The sequence below is a fragment of the Lotus japonicus genome, chromosome 1 (assembly GCF_012489685.1).
Source record: "Lotus japonicus ecotype B-129 chromosome 1, LjGifu_v1.2".
Classification (NCBI taxonomy): domain Eukaryota; kingdom Viridiplantae; phylum Streptophyta; class Magnoliopsida; order Fabales; family Fabaceae; genus Lotus; species Lotus japonicus.
The window spans coordinates 102,767,598-102,794,368 of NC_080041.1; the positions used below are offsets into that span (position 1 = coordinate 102,767,598).

Genomic DNA, 26,771 nt, shown 5'->3' on the forward strand with positions numbered 1-26,771 from the left:
ACTCAATACATTACCTGAAGGAAAGCAACTATTTCCGAGGGAGCATTATCCACCTAGGTAACATTAGGATAATCAATTTTGCAACAAAATCAACAGTCTGATTACCAGTTCTTCTATATAATAAAAGATAAAGAAAAATACTCAAAGCCGACCCTAAGACCTTTACAATCATGCAAAACCAAAGCAAAGTAAGAGACCACATGACCCTGTTTGTGCTAATTAATCTGAAGATTGGTCTAATTAATGACTTGAGAACCAAGACCGTTTTCTTTGCTTTACTGTCATCTGTTAATTTAGAGATTTGAGTCGGCCTAGCGTCGACATGAACGACGATAAACTTTGTGTCAGCAAGCTGGCGACTCAACAAAATTAGCTTCGATCTTTTTAACCTCTACCTTGACGCCAAATCGCTTGTAGCGTCAGTTGTTGGCATGTTAGCGTCGGTTTCTAATCGACACTACTATACATTTTTTTCTTGTAGTGATTTCATGACATGCATTTTAACAACAACCCCCAACAAGACAAATATGGTCTAGTGCAAACCTGAGCATACATTAGACTAGCCGCAACGCTAGTATAAGGAATATTCTCCATAAAGGTATTTTCAACATCATTTCTAGCACATTCATCCTTAGACAACTTAACCCCTTTGAAAATAGGGACATCACCAAGCCTACAATGCTCCATATTAATACATTATAAAAACTTATCAATGTAAGATTTTCTGAGATAAACCCAAAAGCATACAAGACTTCTCTATGCATCTCTAGCCCCATAACAAAAGAAGCTTCACTAAGATTCTTCGTGTCAAAACATATTGACAACATATTCTTGGTCTCAACAACACTACAAGAAAAAAGGTATTACCGAGGGTCAAACACCATCTATAACCACAAAAAGTCGGTAATTGTTTTTTTTTTCACAATAAAACTCTTTTTTGCTAGGTAAAAATGTTACTTTTTTGAAAGCTTCATCCATAGAAATAGTATCACTATCCGAAGCAAAAGGAGAATTGTGAGTAAGATGGTCTGCAAACTCGGTATTTATAGGTTACTAACGGATGGTTTTATCCAAACTTACCGACAACTTTTTCTGAAATATCGTTACTGAAGCCTTTTTTTGGGATACTTATATGGTTTTTTTTTTCTAGTTAAGTTGAAAGTTTTATTGGATGAAAATTAGTCGATAATACAAAGGACACTCAACAAAGTGATCATAGTCCCCTTCAATAGTACATAGAAAAACCTAAAAAAAAACACCTTGGAATCAAATTGCTTTGGCACCCCCACAAGAAAAACTTTTAAAATACAGCACCTAATAAACACCTGCACAAAATGAAGTATGCAGGATATGGGTGTTCATAACCGAACCAATCCAAACAAAACCGACAAACCGATCAAAAAAACCGATATCCAATCAAACCGAAAACCGAACGGACTGGAAATTGAAAAAACCGAAATTATTTATTGGATCGGATCGGATTTCGGATTTGATTTCCAAAACCGAACCAATCCAATCCAAACCGAACATTCACAAATATGTTTACTTTTAGTTATACATGTTTATTGTTTATATATTGATTATATCACACATGCTTATTTATAAAATTACGTTTTAATAAAAAAAGTTCAAGTAATTATTTGAACTATATACATGTATCAAAGTAAACAATTATAATCATAATTTAAAAATATGTTACTATGTTATAATTTATGAATGGTATATTAATGTTATAAATTATGTATCGTTGTATTTATCATATATTATATATTTTTAAAATTTATACAACACAATTTCAAAGTATAAAAAAGTGAAACAAAAACCGAATAATCCAATCCAATCCAAACCGCTATAGATTGGATCGGATTGGTTCGGATTTGAATTTAGTAAAAAATCCATTGGATGACAAAATCATAAAATCGATGAGATCAGATCGGATGATTTTTCTCCTCAAAACCGATCCAATCCAATCCACGAACACCCCTAATGCAGGATAGACCCCAAGCAATCGACAAGGATCCTAACTTGGATCAAGCACCTAACAATCAAGACGAGAAGAGGCAACTGTCGGGGACCGAGATGAACATAACCCAACAAAAACAGAACTCATCTCGTCATTGGAGGGGACACAAATCAGAACGCGACATCGATCAAAAAGCGAAAGCATAAGAACTAGAACTGCACAACACGGAAAACAGCCCAAAACAAACAAAGACAAAGAGGAGTGCCGACGAGACATCCATTTTCAAAGCACAAAGCCACAACGGTTGGGAGCAGCCAAAAATCCAAGGGAAGAACTACAAATCACTACTTCAAGCGCCTGGAACCCAACAACACCTCGCAGCATGATGCGACCTGCAAAGAACCGAAAAAACCCAAACTAAGGAGAGGAAACTCTACCTCCAGCAACACCCCAAACTTGCCATCACAGTCACCACTGCCAGCACAAACCTTGACCAAAAACCGAATGGTTTTGGCCGCTACTAAATTTTGATTTTTTTTTAAGTTCGCAAAGTTTGTGGATGGCAGCAATTTTTCGAGATATTTATACAATACCGATGGGTTTGGACGTCAATAACTAAATTTTGAATTTTATTAAAGTTGGCAAAGTTTGTGGTAGGCAGTAACTTCAAAATAACTCCATTGCTGCTACCTCTACGCAAGTCTCTCCCTCTACAAACCGAAGCACCATAGGCGGCTGCCTTCAATACACAATCAGAAATGGTGAAGTTCTGGTAGACACATGGGAAGGTTGTGTTGTCCCATAATTCAGCCCATGGAAGCCAATGGGACCAAGTCTTAGGCTGTTCAGATGCAAACGTAAGTAAGTCTCCAAACACCTTTTGCAACTTGAATAACTCCCTCCAAAATATACTTACAATTAATATAGGATCCCAATCGCTCAATAAGGACTCCAGAATACCATGCAACTGCACTACCTCTTTGGCAAAAACTCCAGCTATGCTATGATCTAGCTGTGTAGGGGTGCTTCAAGGAAGTGATATTTTTTTTTTGATAAGCAACAAATTATATTAAAAGACACAGGGGTGCCTGCCCAAGTCAATATAGAAACAGATTACATTGCAAAGTTGAAAAATCACAAAGCAGTAGAAAGTGGGAAAAGATAGAAAGAGGACAGGGGGAAAACAGAGGATAACAGAGGAAGTTGCACAGCCAAGATTTGTAAGCAAGTGAGAACTGGAAACCGACCCAGAGATGCTCAGTGATCAATACGCCAGTCATAGCAGCAGAGTTGCCATTCTATTTTCATTTTTACATAGGTTCTTCATATCAGCATTGTTGAAGGTCTTTAGAATTATTTAATTTTTGCATCCATTCTTGTATTTTTCGAAAGCAAAGCATCATACTGAATAAAATAGAAAGGCATAAAAAGGTGGAAACACTATCAACATCACAATATCACCAAGGGCTGTCATGATCATGAAATAGGTGATGATGATATACAGCAAATATTTCTCTTTCTCACATGTGTTCATCGAGACTGACTCTACCTTAGCTAGCTGTAAACTGTAAAGATAGACCTTGGGCTCTTAAATGACCTCAATTCCATTGATAGGCTTATGGTGGAAGTTGCTTGCTTGGGAGTTGCTCACATTTATAGAGAATCTAATTCGGTGGCCGATTATCTGGCTAGATTGGGACGCGATAGAGAGACTCCGCTGTGGGAAAATAATAAAGTGTTTTGTTTAAAAAAGAAAATACAGCAATAAAGCACAAAAGCATACCCAAACTAACACCTTTGATCCAACAAAAATAATCAATAGACAATCCAACTGATTACTGATCTATTTTTTATCTTAGATAGAATAGAACCGATTGATCAAGAGATGTTGATTAAACAAAACAAAAAAAAAAAAGGATGGCAATACAGCAAAGAAACTGTTTGGTTTCCAAGTCATATTATTCTACCAATATCCAAAACAGAAAGATGCATAATTATACGACTCTTTTACCACCATAGTGTAGTTTTGAAACTTATTTACCATTATAGTGTACTTTTTTTTTTATTTACCAAAGCAGTATAAATCGCCACTAAGAGTGGCGATACATATATATTTTTTTGCTTTTTTTTAAGAAATCGCCACTTACATTGGCGACACTTTAAATTATTATTATATTTTTAAGAAATCGCCACTACCAGAGGCGACACCTAAATTTTTTTATTTTTTGACTTTCTATTTTAGTGACGGAAACAAACCCGTCACAAAAGCCTGGTAAATAATTGAAAGGAATCAGTGACAGAATATGGAGAAAGAACTTTTCCGTCACAAAGGACTTAATGACGAATTTTATTTATGACGAAGTCTATTACATCCCAAAATCCAAGAGAACAATATTAAATAAATTAGCGACGGATATTTGAAAAGGGATTCTTCCGTCGCAAAAGGGTTAGCGATGAAATATGTTTTTTGTGACGGATAGTTTCTCAATCCATGTTCTGTCACTAATTCTTTTAAATCATATACCAGGATTTTGTGACGGATTTCTTTCCGTCACTAAAATAGATAGTCAAAAAAATAAAAAATATGGTGTCGCCACTACCAGTGGCGATTTCTTAAAAAATATTAATAATTTAAAGTGTCGCCATTCACAATGACGATTTCTTAAAAAAAAACAAAAAATATATATATCGCCACTTCGAGTGGCGATTTACACTAGTTTAGTAAATAAAAAAAAAAGTTACACTATAATGGTAAATATGTTCCAAAACTGCACTATGGTGGTAAAAAAGTCGAATTATACATTCTTGATTCTTATACGAGTATAAGATTGTCTAGTTCAATCCCTTCAGCTTGAAGCTTTCCAAGGATTCTTTCACGGCCATCTTAAAACCATTTTGGATAAAATCATGAAATAAACAACCTAAATTGTAATCAAATCTAAAATTTAAAAAGGTACTAAAAAAATATAGATAAAAACTATCAAAATCTAGCAAATCACAATAAAAACTCATAAAATTCTGAATTAATTAAAAATCCGAAAATTCAATTAAAATACCATAAAAATTAATTAATACTCTAAAAATAAATCAAAAATAAATTAAGATAAAATCAAGAAATAAACAACATAAATCCTAATCAATTATAAAATTTAAAAATGTATTTTTTTATGAAAATTAACCTGAGAATGACACGTGGAATTTTTTTTATGAGAATGACGCGTCACTAAATCAACCTGATAGAAGTTCTTCTTTTCTAATAAAAGTTCTTCTTTTCTAATATATATTGATTGATTGATATTGATATTAATATTGATTGATTGATGATATTGATTGATATTGATATTAATATTGATATTAATATTAATATTAATATTAATATTGATATTGATGATTTTTGACATTTAATTAACTAATAATTCTGCAAAAAAAATTAACTTATAATTAAAAACAATACGTTTTGTTTAAAAAAATCAAATCATCCTAAATTATCATGATAGGTTGTTATATTTAACCTATATACATAATGGGGTTATATGTATTTAACCAATCTTATGTATACTTTCAAAAAAAAAAATCTTATGTATATTCTTTTCTTTTTTTCGGAAACATCAAATCATAGATATATTTTGTTTCAAAATCAATCAATCTTGATATATTTTTGTTTTAAAATCAAATCATCCTAATCTACATAAAGGGACTCATGGGTTGGTAGTGCCCATGCCTCTGTTCGACCGCCAGAGGGTGGATGTATGCAAAAAGAAGATGCCACAAGCAAGGATGGGAGTACGAATTCAGATGGCAAGATGCGACGGGAACGAGAGAGGAGTTTATCTCCTGGGGCCTCTAAGAGGTCTAGTTAAGAGACCTACCACCCTCTCCAAGTTTTTAATGTTAGGGTTCGAAGATTTTTCTATCTTTGTGTGGAATGTTAGAGGAGCGCTAAGCTCTAATGCTAAGCTTGCTCTCAAAGAGTATATTAGAGTGAATAGACCAGACATTGTAGTCTTGGTTGAGACCCACTGTCAGTTCCATAGGGCCCAACGGTTCTGGAGGGCACAGGGTTTCTTGCCTAGTTGCATTGTTGAAGCTACTGGGCACAGTGGAGGAATCTGGGTATTGTGCCACCAAGGCTCAAATGCTCGTATTTCTTTGGTGGATTCTATGGCTCAGATTGTAACCTTTGATATTGAGATAGGTGCTTTCTCTTGGACTTGTTCTGCAGTTTATGCAAGCCCTATACCAGTCAATCGTGAAGCGTTATGGGGATACATGGCTCAACTTCGAGATAGGGTAACAAAACCTTGGATGGCAGTAGGAGACTTTAATGAGGTTCTTTATCCCTCTGAGGTCCGAGGAGGAGCTTTTACCCAAGGCAGGGCGTTGCTCTTTGCTGAGGCTCTTGAGAATTGTGACATGCTTGACCTTGAGGCTAAGGGCGGTTTGTTTACTTGGCACAGGAAGGAGATAGGCATACTGAGCATTTCCAAGCGTCTTGATAGAGCTATTGCTGATTGTTCTTGGCGTTTGACTTTCCCAGAAGCATATGTGGAAGTCTTGACTCGAGTTTATTCGGATCACAATCCTCTCTTGGTCCGTTGCCATGCTCCTTCTCCTAGCCCCATGGAACGTCCTTTCCGTTTTCTGGCTGCCTGGGTGGACCACGAGGAGTACCGAGGAGTCGTGGCTAATGCTTGGAGAAGCCTGGGAGGTGATGTCCAAGGTAAGCTCTCTCGGGTCCAAACAGATTCACTATGGTTTAATAAGCATACCTTTGGAAATATTTTCCAAAGGAAACGACATGTAGAGGGCAGACTTAAAGGCATTCAAAGAGATCTTGATATGGAAGTTCGCCCTAGCATGGTTCGTTTAGAGGCCCAGTTACAAGGAGAGTATCGGGAGATTCTTCGTCAAGAGGAACTCCTTTGGTACCAGAAGTCCCGTGAGCAATGGGTGCGCTTTGGGGATAGGAACACTAATTTCTTTCACGTTCAAACGGTAATTCGGCGTAAGAGGAATAAGATCCACAGGCTGCTCCTTAGAAATAACACGTGGAGTACAGATGAGGCAACACTAAGGACGGAGGCCCAGGGTTTTTTCCAGGAGCTTTTTGGTGCTGCTAGGGATGGCATTCATCATGAGTACGAGGTGAGCAACATGCCTCATATCCCGAATGTGTGTGCTGCAGCTTTGCTTGAACCTGTGTCTCTTGAAGAGGTTCGGCGAGCTCTTTGGTCTATGAAGTCTTTCAAGGCCCCTGGGCCGGATGGTTTCCAACCAGTGTTTTTCAAGAAGTATTGGGACATTGTGGGTCAGGATATTTGGAGGTTGGTGAGCTCTGCATTTTCTTCAGGTTCTATTGAACCTTCTCTTGCAGAAACCCTGGTGGTGCTTATTCCAAAGGTAGATGTACCTACTAATATCAAGGAATTCCGTCCGATAAGTTTATGTAATGTGACCTATAAGATCATTACGAAGGTCTTGGTTGCTCGTATCAGGCCCTTCTTGGATTAGTTTATTGGGCCTCTCCAGTCCAGTTTTGTTCCTGGGAGAGGAACAACCGATAATGCAATTCTTGCTCATGAGGTGATCCACCACCTAAATAATTCCCATGCAAAAAAGGGGTCCATGGCGCTAAAGATTGATCTAGAAAAAGCATATGACAAGCTTTCTTGGAGTTTTTTGGAAGGTACCCTTAGGGACTTGCACTTCCCGGATAGCATTGTGAGATTGATCATGAGTTGTGTGACTTCGTCTCGTTTGGCTCTTTTGTGGAATGGCTCTAAATTGCCTTGGTTCTCTCCAGGGAGGGGATTGCGTCAGGGTGATCCCATGTCCCCGTATCTTTTTGTCATGTGCATGGAAAAATTATCTGTTCGTATTCAGAATGCGGTTCATGACCAGATTTGGCACCCGATTAGTGTTTCAAGAGGAGGCCCATCTCTTTCCCACTTGTTCTTCGCGGATGATGTTCTATTATTTTGTAAAGCTGAGCATAATCAAGTTGAGCTTGTGGCTAGGATGCTTGGGGAGTTTGGTGAAGCGTCTGGTTTGTATGTTAATGTTGCAAAGTCTAAGGCTCTTTGTTCTCGTGGGGTTCCCGCAACTCTTAGGAGAAATTTAATGGATTCTTGCCCTATCCCTTTTACTCGTGACCTTGGTAAGTACCTAGGATTTCCCTTGGCAAGCGGCCGTGCTTCTCATGACAAGTTTAAGTTCTTAATTGATCAAGTGTCTCGACGGTTGGCTTCCTGGAAGAGTCGTCTGTTGAATACTGCTGGTCGCATTTGCCTAGCTAAATCCGTTCTTGCAGCCATTCCCACATATACCATGCAGGTTGTGTGGCTTCCCAGGAGAACTACGACGTGCCTTAATAGAATCACTCGAAGTTTTATCTGGTCTAGAAATTCTGGGGGGAAGGGTTGGCATTTGTTAAATTGGGAGACTTTGGTCTTACCCAAGCATGCTGGGGGTGTTGGTATGAGGGATGTTGCTCATGCTAATACCTCTCTAATGGGGAAGCTTGTTTGGTCTCTCCTTCAGAATTCTGAGAAACTTTGGGTCCGGGTGTTGGCTCATAAGTATCTTGGTAATGGGTCGGTGCTAGAGGCAACAACGAGCCCGAGCTCTTCTTCTCTCTGGAAAGGAGTATTAAAGGCTAGGGATGTTTTGAAAACGGGGTTTGAATTCAAGTTGGGTAATGGAAGGACCTCGTTTTGGTTTGAAGATTGGTCCGACCATGGAGCTTTGGGGCGGTGCATCCCTTTCATTCATATCTCTGATTCTGCTTTGACGCTGGCGGATGTGTTAGTGAATGGTTCCTGGAATATATCGCGGCTAGCTACCATTGTTCCGGAATATGTCCAGCAACGTCTTGTGGAAATCCAACCTCAGACAAGGGCTAATATTGATGACCATTGGGTTTGGAAGCATAGCTCGAAAGGAGTGTATACAGCGTCAGATGCTTATGCCTGGATGTGCCATTCTGGACCCCAGCTCCCTTCAGCAGATTCTTGGTCGTGGCTTTGGAAGACACGAGCTCCTGAGAAGGTTCGTGTGTTTCTGCTCCTACTTTTGCATGGTGTGATCCAGGTTAATAGCCATAGATTTCGTTGCCATCTCGCAAATTCTCCTGCTTGCCCCCGGTGTTCACACCATCTTGAGGATGGGCTTCACTGTCTTCGTGATTGTCCCTATTCGCGGGAAGTCTGGTCTAGGTTGAACGCGCTCAACTGGTCGAGGTTTGCAGCTGATAATGTGAAGGACTGGGTTCGTTACCAGGTACAGGGGCCTCATGCGACGTTATTTGTCGCGGCCATATGGGGTCTTTGGCGTTGGAGAAATATCTCAGTGCTAGGAGATAATGATTGGACTGTTGATGTAGTGGTTCGTTGGATTCTCCAAGAGCGTAAGGAGTATGAGATGTGGCTTGGGAACGGGACAGGTCTCGAGGCAGGTACGGAAGTTGTTCGATGGAAGCTCCCCCCATCTGGTTATTGTAAGCTCAATACTGATGGGGCCTATAGTCATAGCCAGCAGCGTATGGGGTGTGGAGGGCTTGTTAGAGACACTGGCGGAGCTTGGGTTAAAGGCTTTATGGCTGGTAGTGGTGGAGGGGATCCTCTTATGGCAGAGATCCTAGCTTTGAAGATGGGCCTTACCCTCTTGTGGGATAATGGCATTAGATATGCATTGTGTGAAGTGGACTGCAAGGAGATTGTTGACACGCTACATGGTGATCATTACCACTTTCATCAGCTAGCTACTGAGTTTGGGGAGATTAAGACGTTGATGAATCAAGAATGGACCATCCAGATTACTCATATTCCTCGTAGTGCGAATGATGCAGCTGACTGTCTAGCAGAGCTGGGAGCTGTCCGCCAGTGTAACATTCTTTGGTTGGAGGATCCTCCTCCTGAGCTTAATCCCATCTTGGCTAGGGATCTGTTAGCCTTGTAGCTTTTCTTGTCTTTTTTTATTTTCCGATGTACCAAAAAAAAAAGGGACTCATGGGTGGTGGTACCGTGATCATAATTTAACCTAATAATCTCTTTTGCAATGGCGGCGTGTAAACATCTTGAAGGGTCTCCTCCTGCAGTGCCTCGTCTTCTCCAATCAGATGTTGAGGGAGTTAAGTGTTATTTTTTATTTCTCATGATGTGCTGTTTCCATGACATAACTGTTACGTATAATTTTAAGTCAAGTCAATTTAATTTATTAATTTTTTGCTGTTCTGCAAAATTTTCACAGCCAAAAGTGGATTATATTAGTGCGTTGCCTGATTGCGTCCTGTCTTGTATCCTATCAATGATATCCATGAAAGATATGATGAAAACTAGCATACTGTCTAAAAGGTGGTGCAACCTCTGGCATCTACGGAGAAATCTCAAATTCGATGCTCACAATATGCTTGGAAATGGTCGTATTATGAGCAGTCATGATGAAAGGAATGAATTCGTAAAACGAGTGAATCAATTTCTCAAGAATTATAAAGGAACAAAGATTGATTCATTCATGGTAGATTTCGAATTAAATTACGAGCCGAGCAGCACCATCGATGAATGGATCAGGTTTGCAATTGCAAGAGGAGTTGGAAGAATCGAGCTGCTTACACCATCTTATTACAAGTTTCCCTTTGGCTTATCTTTTGAGGGTAAAGATCCGACACTCAAGCATATGCATCTCAGACGGTGTATAATTTGTGATCCTGGAACATGGTTTGGCAGATTTTGGCGTATGGAAACAAAAGAAAATTGTCATCCTGCAACAAACATTGACCTTTTTACGTTCACAAATTTGAGATCTCTTAAAATTGAAGGTTCAACTGTGGATGTAAACTTGCTCACAACGCTGCTATCTAATTGTCTCCTACTTGAAGAGCTCAGCTTAATTAGTAGCAGCATAAATTCATCATCCTTAAAAATAGAAAGTTCATCATTATGCCATCTCAAGATTGAAGAGTTGTTCTGTTCAAAAAAAAAGATTGAAGAGGATTTGGACGACCACCATTACCATAGGCATTTAAAATTCATTTCCTTGGATTGCCCAAAACTCACATACTTCTATTTTGACAACACTATATCAGGGAGCTTATCGATGAATGCTCCTATATTGAAGACTATTGAATATATTGTTTCCTCTCATGCTGAGAAAATACATGATGCTTTTGCCCTCTTCGCCAAGCTTCCTAAGCTTGAGACTCTGAATTTATACATCAATAAAAATACTTTTGAGGTTAGCCTGAGAAACTGTCTGAACAGTCTAGATTTTAGTTTCTTTTGGTATTTTAGTTTCATCAATATTTTAAATGTCATTGGTCAGGTAACACCATTACAAGGTATTCAAACACTGGAAAATCTCAGACAATTCAACTTGAGCATTGATGCTACATATGAGGATTTTGATATTTGGTGGATTTTACCTATTCTTCAAGCTTCTCCCTTTCTGCAGAAACTTTCAGTTACGGTGAGTCAATACACATGCCTTATTTTGTTTTTTGTGGTTAATTATTTTATCTCATATTTAACCATCCATAGCTCTGAACCATGTTTTTATTATTAATATTTATTAGAAACCCTAATAGGGTGAAAAGAAAAGGAATGGAAATTATTTTCTATTAATTTAACGTATCAAATACAGCAGAGAGGTTCTCTTTATATAGAGACCTTGGAGGCTGGAAGGCTTGCACAGCAAGCTTATCTTAACAAACCCTAGCCGTCACAGAGGCTACAAATAACCTAGCTGCCACATAGGCTACAAATATTTATTTTAATATAAAATAACAGTTATACTAATTATCTCTAATACTCCCCCCACAAACTGAACTGTGCATATCTGTCACGGTCAATTTGGCTCTCAAATCTTTGAATAAAGCTGAACTGAGGGGTTTGGTGAGAACATCAACAAGTTGGTCTGTTGCAGGAATATGCTGCACATGTAGTTGTTGTGCAATGACCTTTTCACGAACAAAAAACAGATCTAACTCCATATGCTTAGTTCTGGAGTGTTGGACCGGATTGTGCGAGAGCATAATTGCACTTAGGTTATCACACAACAGAGTAGGTGTAGTGGCAGTGACCTTGAGTTCTTGGAGAAGGGACTGAATCCACAATAAATCTGTTGTGGCCTGAGCAAGACTCCTATATTCAGCTTCGCAGGTGCTGCGAGCAACCACTGTTTGCTTGCGTGACCACCACGTAATGAGGTTTGGTCCGAGAAAAATACAAGCACCTGAAGTAGATCTGCGATCATTTGGGTCAGTTGCCCAATCGGCATCACAAAAACCCATCAAGGACAAGGGAACACTGCGTGGATCAGGTTTGAGATGAAGGCCAAAATGCTGACTTCCTTGAAGATACCTCAGAATACGTTTGACAGCCAACCAATGACATTCCTTGGGATTTGACATGAATTGGCATACCTTATTAACAGAGAAACTGAGTTCTGGTCTTGTAATAGTAATATACTGCAACGCCCCTATTGTGGAGCGATAAAGTGTAGGGTCCCTAAAAGGAGAGTCCCCATCACGGGTAAGCTTCAATCCGGCAACCATTGGGGAAGAAATTGGACTGCAATCCGCCATTTTGGATTTTTCAAGCAGGTCGCGAATGTATTTCCTTTGGGAGAGCATAATGGAATGATCTGCCAGATGTTTTACTTCAATGCCCAAGAAGTAGACAAGTTGTCCTAGATCTTTCAAGGCAAAAACATCTTTCAACTTTGAAACAAAGAGTTTAACTAAAGAAGCTGAAGGACCTGTGATAATAATGTCATCCACATATACAAGAGCATACATTGTAGTTGTGGAAGAGGTGTAAACAAAAAGTGAGGGATCACACTTGCTTGAAACAAATCCAAACTGCAAGAATGTTGATCTTAACCTCTCATACCAAGCTCGTGGGGCCTGTTTCAGTCCATAAAGAGTCTTGTTTAACTTGCAAACTAAGGTCTTATCATTGCTCTCAAAACCTGGGGGTTGTGTCATATACACTTCCTCTTCCAGAGTGCCATTAAGGAAGGCATTGTTGATATCAAGTTGTTGAATGCACCAGTGATTGGTGACAGCCAGAGTCAACATTACTCTTATTGTGTCAGGTTTCACAACAGGGGAGAAGGTTTCCTTGTAGTCAAATCCAAACTGTTGATGAAGTCCTTTTGCAACCAGTCTTGCCTTGAGCTTCTGAACCGAGCTATCGGGGTTTTGTTTAACCCTAAACACCCACTTACAACCAATAGAAACTCTGTTAAGAGGTAAGGGTACTAAAGTCCAGGTACCATTCTGATGCAGTGCAGATATTTCTTCATGCATAGCTGTTGTCCAACCTGGATCCTGCAAAGCCTGTTTGGCAGTACTGGGTTCAGCAGTAGTTAGTAACAATGTAGGATTCAACCTTGGTTTAAAAATTCCATTCTTTGACCTGGTTTGCATAGGATGTGTATTAGGGACAGGAGGCGATTGATGAACTGCAGAATTTGGTAAGGGTGAAGTTGCAGTTTGTGCAGGTGAAACTGACTCAGACTCAGATTGAGGAACAGTTGAGACTCATGGAGTGGAGAATGGGGCTGTGAGGAAATGCTCTCAGTTGCAGGTATAGGTATCTGATTTTCTGGAGGAACTATGGGATCATTGAGTCGACTAGAAACAACATGAGGTGGTGGAGTGGAGAAATCATTAGTGACCTGTGGTGGCACTAGCGAAGGAATAATAGGAGTAGAGGAAGGTATGGGACTTTGATCAGTAGGTGAGACCGAAGAAGCTGTGGGAAAAAGCCTAGGATAAGGAAAGCTTGTCTCATGGAAAACAACATCCTTAGAAATGATTATCTTTCCTTCAGATGTAAGACACTTATACCCCTTGTGCATAGTAGAGTATCCTAAGAAAACACACTCTTGAGACCTAAATTCTAACTTGTTTGTATTGAAAGGTCGAAGGTGTGGGTAACAGGAGCAGCCAAAAACATGTAAGAATTTGTAATCTGGTGAAGTTTTGTACAGCTTGAAAAATGATACTTGATCCATATGCTGGTCTATATATAATATTTAATACATGTTATTTACAATATATTTCTTATATTTTTTATAAGCACGATATATTTTTTATGTGCTCAAACTAATTTATAGAAAATCAATTTTAACTTGTAAACTAATTTTTTTAGTGCATGGTAGGCAAACCTATATATATATATATATATATATATATATATATATATATATATATATATATATATATATATATATATATATATCCATACATTCTGGTTTACGTACATGCATTAGTTAGTATAAGTTTGTTGTATTGGTAATATTTTTAGCATCATTAACATTATTTAAAACTTTTTTTTCCAGCTGAGACATGCTTTGTTTCTTCCAAACCAAAGCCCTCAAAATCTCATAATGTTCTCTCATGGTGAGATCAAAGTTGTTGAGCTAGGAGGATGTGTGGGAAATTGGTATGAAATTAAGTTCGCCATGAATGCTTTGAAATATTTCGACAAACTTGAGCAAATGGTTTTGAGTCCTTATTGCACTTATAAAACCTTCGGCGGAGAAGGAGACTACACAGCTCACAATCCAAGATGGTTTAAAAAGAATCGTCGTACAAGAATCCTTGAAAAGTTTCAAGCTGAAGGGATTGAACTAGATAAACTTAGAATCGTGTAAGAATGTATAAATTCTGCATCCTTTATTTTGGATATCGGTAGAATTGAATAATATGATTTTAATAATCAATTAATGCGGATAATTTTAGTCTTGGTTATGATCCCAAATTCCCAATCATGTTCAATGTACTAATATGCAGAATTACATATGTGAATATGGTTGGGCGTGAACTTAATCCTTGTGAATGATTAGCAATTTATTTGTATTATAATTTTTTAAATATGTTAATTATTTCCAAATTGAAGGCTTGTAACTTGTAAGTTTTATTAATCGTTGAATTAATCTTAATTTAACATAATCTAGCACGAATAATATATGTTAGTTGGGATTCTTGTATGATATAACTGTATGTTACTCGGAGAGTTGAGTCGCATCACCACCACTTTTTTGGTCTTATCTAAATTGGAGAGAGATGAGTTTATCTTCAAATCATTCATAGTAACCGGTGTTTTTTTACCCGTGTATTGAACGGTGATTTAATTTATTGTATCGCTACATCAGTAGAATAGCTGTAGAATAGAGAATACGTTCCAAACATATACGATGAATAGACTACAGTAAAAAATTTGAATAGAACAGGATGTATAGACCTCCCAATGTCAACACTTGAACGGTAAAAAAAACCAGTGAATCCAGCCAGCTCTCACACTGTACTGGGACTGATGGTGTTACCGTCGGCCCCACGGTGGACGCCAAAAAGTGTTCTTACACGGCCAAGAGCCCCCGAATCGGAGGGTTTATGGTTTAGGGTTTCGAGACGGAAACACTGTAAATGTAAGTAGAAATGAGAACCTGTATATTCAATGAAGTCTTTTGCCTTTTATAGTGGGGTTGTTACATTAACCCTAATCTATTACATATGGGCCTCATCTATGCTCTATGGGCTGACTACTAGCCCACTATCTACCTGGTCCATTTCCCACGCAAGTTTTTTTTTTTTAGAGCAAACTGAATTTATTAATAAGGAGTAAAAAGTTTCATGAGAACATTCCTCTCATGTAGACTTGAAAGCAAATCTACAAAAACTTTGCCGCTATGCTATTTTGGTGTGGTAGCAACTCATGAGCGAGCCTCATGAAAACCTCCCTAAGAAAAACTCAGTGGGAAAAATCATAGGGGAGGAAAAAGAGTACTCAAACGTGAGCCAACACCAAAGTTGAATAACTAATCAGCTCACAAATTCCCACTACAGAACCTTGACCACGAACATTAAAATAAATCTAACTTCCAAAGGCCAAAACAACATCTGTGAATTACACCTACAATGCCCAGTAAGCTTTTCCAATTATGAGAATTAAGGAATGCATTGCAAGGATAATCAAATAAAATAAACATAACAATGACAACAGCATGAACATTTAATAGAACTTGTATTCCATGATGAATGATAATAACTTCAAAATCGAACTTGAAGTCTACTGTGTAAACATATTTGAGCAACAGAACCTACAAAGGAAAAAGTATATATAAGAGTAATAATTAGTAAGCAATATAATTAAAGATAAACTCGATATCCTTTGAAAATGATAAACAAACCTTATAGCAAGGCCAATAACCCTTCGAAATATATGATCAATAAATTGCTTGCCATTTTCTTATGCTGTCAACAATTAAAAGAAAAATATATCAATTTTCCTATTAAAAAAATATAATTCAAAATAATTTTATGAAATATCAACAATTACATGTCAAATATTATCAAAGACTTCTTGATTCACAACGTTGCATGTAGTGCTAGAAACAACTCATTCGTCATCTATGATGAGTATCTTCAGCCATTTTCTAGATTTAACTCTTGAAAGTGCAACATATAACTACCTGTGAGTAAAGACAAGCCTTGACAAATACAGTCCTACACGGGATAAAAATTGGTCTTGGCTTTTATTTATAGTCATTGCAAAACATAAAGCCAGAATCAGATGGAGTTAAGCTCATCCAAGCAATAAAGGATGTTTCCCTCATCTTGTTTCCGTTTAAAACAGTAGCAACAATTATATATTTCCATTGATTATTCCTTGCCTAATATTGCTTTAAATAATGGAAAAAACTTTGGCTATTTATGGTTGATTGAGTTCAACACTTAATATCAGCGCTCATTTGGTTACTTAAACACACTTAATATCAGCGCTCATTTGGTTACTTAAACTTTGAATGTTTTTATAAATTGGTTGAATATTTCTTCCCTGATATTCATTTAAAAACTATTTTTTTCGGTTTAGGATAAATGTTTTAAAATTTGACTAAAAATTCGGCTCCAATTAATATTATTCAGTACTCATTATTTATTTCAAATTCAAATCTCTTTTAAAAAAAATGCATTAACTTAAATTGAATATTGATTTCTTAATCTATGAGTGATTCTTTTCATTATTCTTTGTGGGTAAAAAATAAACACTTTCTCCGGTACCTTTGGTTTGTTTCAGTAACCGATGAAACAGTATATTCAATCCAAACCTGCCCGCAAACCGTTGCAAACCATTTCTTTTACCTGTTTGGCCAGATGCCCATACCCACCCGTTTAACATTCAAAAATTTCGGATAAGTCGGTTTTCAGTCGGGTGTACATTTTTGCTCACCCCTAGGTAAGAATTAGGGAACATAAGAGTTGAGTGAGATGAAGGGTTCAGGGTTCAAATCCTGAGGATAGACTAATTTACTAACATTACTAACAACTAACATTTGCTTATAAAAATCAACATAAACATTTGTGCTGATACCTTTCAGTCAGATATACAAATTGGTAATGGTTATTAAGCACCACAACAAATTGTATAAGTTAAAAACCTTCAAAGTGTTGCCTTAAGGTAGCGTTTGGTAGACAGGTAGGAAGAGAACGGAACAGGACACATGGATTTCGTTCTGTGTTTGTCGTGTTTTTAAGATGGAACAGAACGGGACAAAAGGCTCCAGGAACGGGACACTTTGGTTCCCTGAAAAAGGGTGGAACGGAAGGGAACGGAACGGAACACTCTCTTAAAACTTTTGCAAGTTCAAAAATACCCCTAATTTATATTTGAAATTTTATGTATCTAAACAATTTAAAATCACTTATAAAATTGAAAGCACTTATTATATTTGTAGACAAAATAAAATAAAAATCTACTTTTTCAAAAAAATCACTTAAAATTAAATCAATTATTTTTTTCAAAAGTAAAATTAGAGTGTGTTTGATTAGAGTGCGTTTGTAAGCAATGATAAACGAGTCAATTAGAGTGCGTTTGATTCAACTTATTTTGGAAAAATCAATTTTTAATCAAAAAATCACTTTTAAAATTAAAAAATCACTTTTTTAATCAAAATATCACTTTTAAAATCAAAAAAATCACTTTTTTAATCAAATATCACTTTTTGTGTTTGTTTCAGCTGAAGCTGAAAACAGATTATTTGAAACAGTTACTTTAGCTTATCATGAAAACCTATGATGATAGATGAGAGGAGATAAAAAAAGTGATTTTAATTAGAGTAATCAAACACGAATCAACTTAATTAAAATAAAATCAATTATTTTTTCAAAAGTAAAATCAGTTTTTGTAAGCAATGATAAACAAGTCAATTAGAATGCGTTTAATTCAACTTATTTTGGAAAAATCACTTTTTGTGTTTGTTTCAGCTGAAGCTGAAAACAAATTATTTGAAACAGTTACTTTAGCTTATAATGAAAATCTATGATAATAGATGAAGAGAGATAAAAAAAAAAAGTGATTTTAATTAGAGTAGAAGAACACGAATCAACCTATGCTTTTCTCAAAATCTCTTAAAAAATTATAGTTAAAAATCAATATTTTTAATCTAGATAAACGAACTTAAAATAGCTTAAATAGATAATTAGGTTTCTGTTTTTTTCAATAGCATACTAAAACAACTTAAACAATATATAAGTGATTATTTTAAAAAAATAAGTGATTATTTCATGAAGTAAGCAATAACAAACGGTTTCTATGCAAAATGTTTAATTGAGTTCAATTTGTTTTCCTCAATCAAATATTAAACATGCAGGGTTATATATGTAATTAAAATCATGGTTCTGTTCTATTGACTTGAAGTTACCAAACACAACATATAGAACATTATTGTCCTGTTCCATCCTGTTCTGTCCCGTTCCGTTCTGTTCTGTCCTGTTCCGTTCCATAACCAAACGCTACCTAAATATAATGGTATTTTCCATCAATCATTTTCGTTTTAGATTGATACTATTACTCTGCCTTGTATTCTGATTACATGTGCCTTGATATATTTTCTATCCTATGAAGGTTGTTGGCATTCTTTTAGGACACATTTTGCATATGATTGAAATTTGTTTGCATGATTAAAATAAGACTAATGAAACACATGCATAAACATGAAATGTAAATGAAAAATATTTAGAACCTTCACTAATAAAATTTCCAACTCTTAGTGTGGTAGAAAAGAGAGAGTAAAGAAGAGAAAAAATTTAAGTAGAGAGAAAGATATGAGAAATAGAGTATATTTAGATATTGTTTGATATGATTGAAAGAGAACAAAGATATAGATAAAATAATTTTAATTTTTGTGTTTAAAAATAATTATTTCTAATGTAAAACACTTTCTAGCGGTCATAATGTACTCTATATACTTTAGAAAAGAAAATCACTGTGAGACTCACTTAGATGAGTTGGCATTCTATGGTTCACTCTCACACACGCCCCCCTCATTAGCTCACAAGCTAAGTGTCAGTCTCTAATTCATTTGGACCAATTTATTGCAAGCCTATTTTTCTTTGATTTTGGTATTGAGGCTCATCATTAATAACTTATTGAATGATCATTATAAATATCATTAATATTTTATTTTATTTTATTTTATTTTATCGTCCATTATTGCTTAAATCCCAAAATAGTCTTAATTTCATAGACTGGTTATTACATTAATTTCGTTAGTTAAATTTAGTTAATTAATTTCTTTTTTTTAAACTCACAATTTAACAGAAGTAGCCTCTCCTCATTGACAACCGATGGAATAATCATTCAACAATTCTACTAGTATATAGCTCGTTACCCTGCGATGCACGGGACATATGTTCAACAATTCTTTCAGATTGATTATGTGATAAACACATGAGTTATATAATTATTGATGTCATATTAAATAAATTAACAGTCATTTTTATCTATCACCAATGACATTTTCTATTCATTATAAATAACATTGTACAGTTACTTTATACCCTTACTTTATGAGTAATATATATATATATATATATATATATATATATATATATATATATCTCAAAGGTTTTCACTTCATAATTTCTTACATATTTTGAATTTGACAAATTCAACAAATTAATTAACCAACGCTTCGCAGTTGATGATATTTGTTTTCAAGGAACTTGTTCACAGTTTTGAGTCATATATTTAGGAAACAATTTATTCTCCACATATTTCAAATTTTTCTACATTCACCAAACAAATAAGAATATCTATTATTATTTTTTGAATATATATATATATATATATATATATATATATATATATATATCTAGTGTTGAGAATCAACCCGTCTCAATATGTGCAGAAATATCTCTTATATAAGATATTTTTTCGTCTTTAGCTCTAATAAAATAAATAGATAAATAAAAAGTTATTTTACAATACATTTGAAAGAACTATAAACTTATTATAGCATAAATAAATAAATAAACCACTTTTCTTTTCTATTACAAATACATATACCATTTTTTATACTTTTTATGGGATTATGAAAAAAATACAGTTTAAATAAAAAGATTGATTTTAATAATACATTTTCAATACAAAATTAGAAATTAAATTGATCATCCAAGTAGAAAAAAACAAAACACAATTTGGTATATTAAGCAAATCACAGCTCAATAATCAGACTAACTGTTTCCAATATCCTGCCAAAACTAATACAACACTAACAATAAGGCCTGAACAGTGTGCAAACCATTTAAGTGAATGGAATAACCAAATGAACACCATGTGTTCATCGAAGAGTAGTAAAATTTAAATAGAAATTTAGATTACACTACTCCAAAACCTGCAAATTTTACTATCAATGGCTCTTGAGGATAAAGAGACCAACTTTAAAAGTACTTGCAGCCCGAAAATTGATAAAATAAGCAAAGTTGATTACTAAAGCAATCAACTTCAGGAGATGCAGTAAAGCAATCAAGAATCACCTTACATTTCATTTTAAAGAATGAATGAATACATCAATATGTTAGATCTTCAAGACTCACTTCAATAGAAAGGTTCCAAACTCGAGAGCAAACTAACTTTAGGAAAGAACCTACACTAAGACAAATAGTGAAGGTAAATGACTAAATAGTCAAAGACTAAACCACTACTTTATAAGTTACCTCTAGAGTTCTTCAAAACCGACTCAATACAAAGGTTCAAGATTCTAAGAGAGGACCTACAGTAAAAACTAATTTAATAGTTTCAAATGTAAAAAATATAAATATTAAAATATGAAAATTCAATCAGTAGATAACCTTGGCTAAAATTTGAAATGTATTTTTGTAAAAAAAGATCAATATATAATTTTTTTTTGACATCGGAAAGATAAATTGATCCTTGTACATCCTCCACCTAACTCATATATCTCATAACTCTTACTAGTTAGCTATCGTTCATTGACTATATAATTTTATATAAAATAAACATTAAGAATATTAAAAAATTGATAGATAAAAAATGGTGTACATTTTTTTTTCTTAAATGTTTGATTGAATTGTCTTTCTTTTGTAACAACAAAATTGTTTGATTGAATTGATGACATGTGAATAAATTAATTGAAATGTAATTAATAGATAGTAAAGATATATAGCAGAGCAATGATTAATTGTAAATTTGTACCAATGATCCTTGGAAAGTCACTTGTTAAATAAACATTACGGTAAGAAACACAAAGCAAGTTATGTTGAAGAAAAATAGGTGCAAAGAAACACAAAAAACTGAGTAAGCTATCTTATAAAAATAGAGTAAATTGTGTTACTTTTTTTTTTGAATACATCTCTATAATATTAAGCTTCATGTTCTTCTTTCATGAGTTATAATACATCTCTGTAATATTAGTATAGCACACTCGCTTTCATTAGTTTACAACTCCAACTGATAAGTCGTGAAAGAAGTAAATTATTAACATGATAGGGGGATAAAGAGGTGTAAAGGGAAGAGATTTCAAAGAATTGATAAATGAATGACCAGATATGTACAATTCTCATTTATATTGAGAGTAAAAAGAAAAGGCAATAAAGAAATCTCCAGAGAATCCCATGAGGAATTTTTAAACCTCTAAGCCATGCAAGACACCAGCATACTTGACCAGCCCATCATCTTTGTTACCAAAATAGACTTTCATGGTCTTTTCAAACGCATGCAGAATTAGCCAACTGTCTGAAACCCACTTGGTGACTTCTTCCCAACAACAACCTTCTTGACATCCAGTATCTTACTTTGTTTCCCATATGTATTCTCAATAAACAAATAATGAAAACCGTAAAACATACTTTTGGCCAACCCTATTTAAATTGAAAACCATAAATAGATACACCTTCCAGTCACTATTATAAGCAAAAGTTAGTTTTATAGGTTCATTCAATAAATGATGTATGTGACCATTTTAATGACTACATACATCATTTATTGAATGAACCTAAAAAGCTAACTTTTGCTTATAATAGTAACCGGAGGGTGTACTTAATATAAGTCGAAATAGATACTCAATAGCATAAAGGAGCAAGGCATATGCATCTTCTGCAATGGTGAATGCTAGAGAAAATAAAAAGCCACTAAGAATGAAGCTTTAAACATTGAAGATGAGCAGAAAGGGTTAATCTAGATTTTGACTGATTCATCCGTTTAAACATCTCTTATTATGCAGATTTCACCATCTAGAATCCCATGTGTGATAAAGAATCAGCACCTGATGAAACATAGGGTTCATCCACAGCAAACATACACATATGGTTAATAAGAAGAGGAATAGTCTAATACATGGTTCAGATTTTAACATATGGAAAATATAGAGTTTGGGTAGTGGTTCTTATGAACATATGTCCTGCAAATAATGCATTAAGTTAGCATCTGAATTTACAAACTAATAATAAAAAACCACATAATTAGGGGCTTACCTGATAAAAGAGAAAATCTATGTCATCCATTCGAGATCTAGATTCACTGCATTCAATACTCACTGCAGTCACTTGATTCAGCTAGTCTCTCCACCCTTTGGTTTATCTAAAAGCTTGAATAGTGCCAGGTCAAAAGCACTATCGTTTGCAAAACACAAAATCGATAAATTCAATTACCCAAAAGTTCAACATGCTGTCATATATTAGGATTTTGAAAATGAATTATGCAGTGGAATGGAAATAGGAACGAAAGCCATGAGTAGAGTAAGTGAATATGTCCAAAAGATCAACTATCTCTTACTCATGGATTTGAATTATGTCCTTATCATCTCTATCATTTAGAAATGAATTATGCCATCTAGTTCACCGCACAACTTTGATGGTTTCTTTCAATGTCTATGGGAAACACAAAGAATCAGGTTCAACTCCCACAACAAAGAAAATTGCAAGTTATGACATATTTAGTTAACCAATTGTAGAAAAGTTATAAGGGTAGCTTAGATAGGATATAGATACAATATCATAGCATGTTCATTAATCTATACATATTATAATTGAATCATAGCATTTGCGTACCTGGTGCAAGAAATGAAGAAGAATCCATGTTCTTGAAGACTTAAATCAATCCTAATAGGTGTGAGAAAAACTGCTCTCTATTCTGATAAGTCATTAGAATAGGTTAGGTTAATTGTCTAATGGGGAGACAAGTTTATAGCCTATCAGTTGAGAGCAGGGGCTTCTCACTGGGCTTAAATAAATAACTCAACCCATCACGGGTTACTCATCAGAAGAGCCCAATAATAATATCCATCAAGTGGTTTAGCGTTAGAATTAATATTAATTTCCAATAATTGATATATTAATAATTCAAGGATTACACATTCTAATTAAATCAATAATGCTAATCCATAAAATATCCAACAATCTCCCACTTGGATAGCATTAGTCAATTAACAGAATTGCAAGAATTATTAAGAGTAGGATATCAATAATGGACAAAATGCAAATCCACCAAAAGCAAGAAAATATAAGCTTTAACACAAGAGAAGATAGTATCCGATAGGGATATGTGTCATGTGTGTTAAGAATATCCGATAGGGATAAAAGACTCATATTTCATAAAAGAATGATGGATGTGGAAAAGCATTATAGAATTTAGATAAACATGCAATTCCAAGGAATGGCCCAAGCATCTTAAAATGCTATGTTTTCAGACTCCCACTGACCTTAAACATCAAAAGACTTAACCATATCAATTTATATGGTTTAGATAGGCTCCAAGAATAAAGTCTTTAATCAATGGATTAATGTACTCAATTAGAGTCCGAAATTTTAGAATTTCTTTTCTCTCTAGCAAACAAGTGTTTTGAATGCATAGAATTATTGTTTTGAGAGAAAATATATCACAAAGGGCAAGTATAAATCCACATAGGTCTAAGTGCTTTTAATAGCCCAAAAAAGTGATTACATGTGGGCTAAATAGAATATGCTCAAAAGAATTTGACATAATTAATTCAAGGTTTTTCTAAACAAGTGTCATAAATCCATGAGAAAAGAGTTTAATAATAACATGGATAAATGAAACTTATTTAGTCAAAGGGTGTCTTGAACTAATAAAGAGTAAAATGTCAATAATGAGCAAACACTTATAACCAATGACCTAATTAAGATTATAAGTACCTTAAAATGTAAGATATCATGCTCGATAGGAGTAGTGATACTGTACACCTAAGACACTTATGTTTTTAACCATAGAGAATGTAAAATGTTGGTCAAGAGACGCACAATAAATTGCATGCCAAATGTGCTATTACCAACAGAATAGGCCAAAAGAATGAGACTGAGTACCAAAGTCTCCAAGAGCTTGTCATATGATCATTTAAGCGCGCATAAGAATATATGACAACAGAATAGCTCTAAGAATATACCATATTAACATAGAAATGCACACAAGAGTATATGGTATCAATATATCAACATGTCTCGAGACAAAACAGTGTGTGAACACTCCCACTAATCCAATATACCATGGTAAAATTAGAATGTCTCATTAGAGCTAACTAGTATAAAATACTCTAATGATATAGTATTTAATAGTCGGATCATGACTCTGTGGAAAAGAATTGTGTGAGTCTGAAACTCACAATCTTTCTCTCTTCAAGACTACATAAATTAGAGAGAAATATATATAATAGTGCAGAGTTTTAAGAGAAGTGGTTACATAAAAGAATTCACCAAATGGAGCCAATATATAGAATTTATCAACCACATAGCCTTATAGAATTTATATTTACACAAGTAACCACATACTCTGCATATAGAATTAGGAGATTATAAGTGCTTATTTGACACATTTTATCATAAAATCTCCTTATATATTCACACATAAAATCATTAAAAGATCTTATGAATGAAGCAACCCATAGTTTATAAACAAAAGAGTGATCCATAATATTTTAAACAGAATATGGGATCACTTACAAATATCACTCAAAATTTCAAGTGCTATAATATGAAAACAAGTATACGCACTCGAACATAAAAAACTTATGGATTGTCAATAATAAAAGCGGAAGCATATGAGACTTATAATTGATCACTATTGAGGATTAAAAAAACAGTCTCTAACTCCTAATTTAGAGTTTATATGTGTATCCCAAAGTATTAAAGATAACGTACCATAAATATGGACAAAGATTAATGGTACAAAATAGAGAATTTAATATTTAAATATTTATCAGCTAATTGGGGAGTTTGTCATATTGTCTTAACAAGAATAATTGATTAACAATTGTATAAGACAATCATAGAGAGTTTATTATATTATAATATTCTCAAAGAGACTTAATGGTATCCTCAATATAGGTCTGACGATAAAGTGATATATGACATTATGTTAAACATAAGTGTAGTAGTTTCTCATATACAATTAACTGAGCAATTAATTAAGTGAGAGACATTGTATAGTTTCTCCCACTTGATAGAGAAAAATAGTTAAATTAAAAATAAAAACTATATTAGGATATTTTAAGTATTTTAAATAAATATCCAAAACTATTTTCTCTATCACACAAAAATCATGCCAAGCAAGCAATGTCATGCCGATAGGGTATGTCCGTTACTTACATAACAATAGTTTATTCCAATAAAGAGTTTTATTTAGTATAAATTTGCACAGCGATAAGTAATGCAAATTTTAAGAATAATACTTAATTAAAAATAATAATAAATAAATATTGTCCAATTAATGTAACATGTATAATATTATGTCATAGAGATATTCTAATACCGATAGAGTATTTGAATTGATTGACACAAGTTTACAACAAATAATACATTATATAAACCACAAATTACACTAATAACAACATACTGATAGGGTAAATTATCATCAATGTAAATACACATAAAATATCATTTCAACTATTGAAAGAATTTAGATTACATAATTTTCACACAATTTTGCACAATTGTGCCCATGATAGGTGAGATCACAATCACACAAAGTATAACCCTTATAGTCACACAAGAGTTTGTACCAAGCATAGTATATAAAAATGGTCAAGGATTACTGGGCTTTAATTTTAGAATGATCTAAAAGAATTTAGTTCCAAAGAAGAATATACTAGCAAAGAGATTATAACTATAAAATAAAATTTCTAGCAAATTAAGGAACTTTTCTTATAATTTTATGGTCTATAAGCCTGAAGTATGGTAATATAAAATTACTATATATTTTCTTTATACAAATAAAAGGATAGAAGAGAATCTTAAATTTCCCAACATGATACATAACAAAATTTAACCATAAGAATGTGATAATAAGTTCATGAATTTGTATTTAATTTTCACCTTAATTAGGCAAGAAATAACAAAATATCACAATGGTTAAATAAATAGATTGGAATTTTAAATTTTATGCCATAAAATCTTGGAGAGATATATAATTGCACAACTTAGTAAATATATAAATATATATCTATATATATATATATAATATGAGAGTATATATCTAACAAAATTCTCCACATA

At 34.4% G+C, this 26,771-nt stretch overlaps 1 protein-coding gene across 1 annotated transcript; it reads left to right on the forward strand.

The window, feature by feature from the left end:
- Window positions 1-10,018: 10,018 nt before the first annotated feature.
- LOC130715807 (F-box/LRR-repeat protein At3g58900-like) lies at window positions 10,019-11,674 on the forward strand. The gene is made up of 4 exons (XM_057565931.1): window positions 10,019-10,090; window positions 10,211-11,194; window positions 11,282-11,425; window positions 11,600-11,674. Exons 1-4 carry the CDS (start codon window positions 10,019-10,021, stop codon window positions 11,672-11,674), a joined length of 1,275 nt encoding a protein of 424 aa, XP_057421914.1.
- Window positions 11,675-26,771: the final 15,097 nt, after the last annotated feature.

Bases quoted from the DNA above. Each gene is read 5' to 3' on its own strand.
- LOC130715807 (XM_057565931.1), top strand. From the start codon at position 10,019: ATGGCGGCGTGTAAACATCTTGAAGGGTCTCCTCCTGCAGTGCCTCGT. The intron at 10,091-10,210 runs GTTAAGTGTTAT...AAATTTTCACAG, and splicing joins TCCAATCAGATGTTGAGGGA to CCAAAAGTGGATTATATTAG. The intron at 11,426-11,599 runs GTGAGTCAATAC...TATCAAATACAG, and splicing joins TGCAGAAACTTTCAGTTACG to CAGAGAGGTTCTCTTTATAT.